We start from the raw sequence: 1,230 nt of genomic DNA on the forward strand, positions 1-1,230 counted from the left end.
TGGAAAAAATCAGATGCCTTAATTTCATCGATCACTTGCAAGATTTGATTTTTCTTTAACACATCATGATGATGAATATAATTTCGATTTGGGCTCAAAAATCACCTTTTAGAGTTTGATTCCACTGGATCGGACAAACACAGATTATATTGACACTAGTTACATATTGCTGCCTTTTTGTCCGTGTGTGTATGTGTGTGTGTGTGTTTTTGTTTTTGTTTGTGACGATGTTTCGCTCTTGTTGCCCAGGCTGGAGTGCAGTGGCGTGATCTCAGCTCACCGCAACCTCCACCTCCTGGGTTCAAGTGATTCTCCTGCCTCAGCCTCCCGAGTAGCTGGGATTACAGGCATGTGCCACCACACCTGGCTAATTTTGTATTTTTAGCAAAGACGGGATTTCCCCATGTTGGTCAGGCTGGTCTGGACCTCCCGACCTCAGGTGATCTGCCTGCCTCGGCCTTCCAAATTGTTGGGATTACAGTCGTGAGCCACTGCACCCAGCCATCCTTGTGTGTTTTTAATCACAAACACTGACTGGTTCAGTTTTCAAATAGTGAGACTTGTAGAATCGCATGATGATTGGGCATTTACAATTCTTCTGTGGCTCACATCGATAGTCTAATAAATATGATTTGGTGGACCCATTACTTTTTTGCTATTATTTCTCTCTTCTACTTTTCAGAAAGGCTTATATATAGAAGAACTTAAATCAACCATCATAGAATATGGAAGCATTATAGAGGTATACCTGTTGTTATTAATAATCTCACAGCTTGCAAGGTAGGCTTGTTAAATGTAAATTCCCCACTAGAGTAACATGTACAGCCTAATGTTGTGTGCAATTCCAGAATTTACGAGGGGATAAAAATAAACTGGCTCATGAGTTACAGCACTTGCAACAGGAACTCATCACGTAAGTAGAGGGCAACCCTTGCCGGCCTCCTCTCTTGTTCCTCTACCCTACATTATTGGCAAATTGAGCTTTGTATGTGCCACATTCTTTTCTTCTATACCTTTGTGTGTGACATTTTCTCTCTTTTTCTCCATGAGAACTTCTTTATGAGTTTCCTATGACCCCAACCTCCCTGATTGTCTTAGACAGCTCAGGTTGCTATGACAAAATACCATAGAATGTGTGGCTTCAGTAATACTCGTTTATTTCTTACAGTTTTGGAGGCTGGAACTCCAAAGATCAGGGTGCCAGCAGGGTTGAGTTCTAGTGAGGGCCCC

The 1,230-nt window shown here is 42.0% G+C and overlaps 1 protein-coding gene across 1 annotated transcript in view; it reads left to right on the plus strand.

The window, feature by feature from the left end:
* Positions 1-917, plus strand: part of LOC105550013 (lymphoid-restricted membrane protein) — a 47,596-nt gene extending 46,679 nt beyond the window's left edge. Inside the window, exon 9 of the mRNA XM_011994803.1 lies at positions 849-917. Within this exon, the coding sequence (XP_011850193.1) occupies positions 849-917 (69 nt within the window). The remainder of the gene's footprint in view (positions 1-848) is intronic.
* Positions 918-1,230: the final 313 nt, after the last annotated feature.

This window comes from Mandrillus leucophaeus, unplaced genomic scaffold, assembly GCF_000951045.1.
Source record: "Mandrillus leucophaeus isolate KB7577 unplaced genomic scaffold, Mleu.le_1.0 Scaffold461, whole genome shotgun sequence".
Lineage (NCBI taxonomy): Eukaryota > Metazoa > Chordata > Mammalia > Primates > Cercopithecidae > Mandrillus > Mandrillus leucophaeus.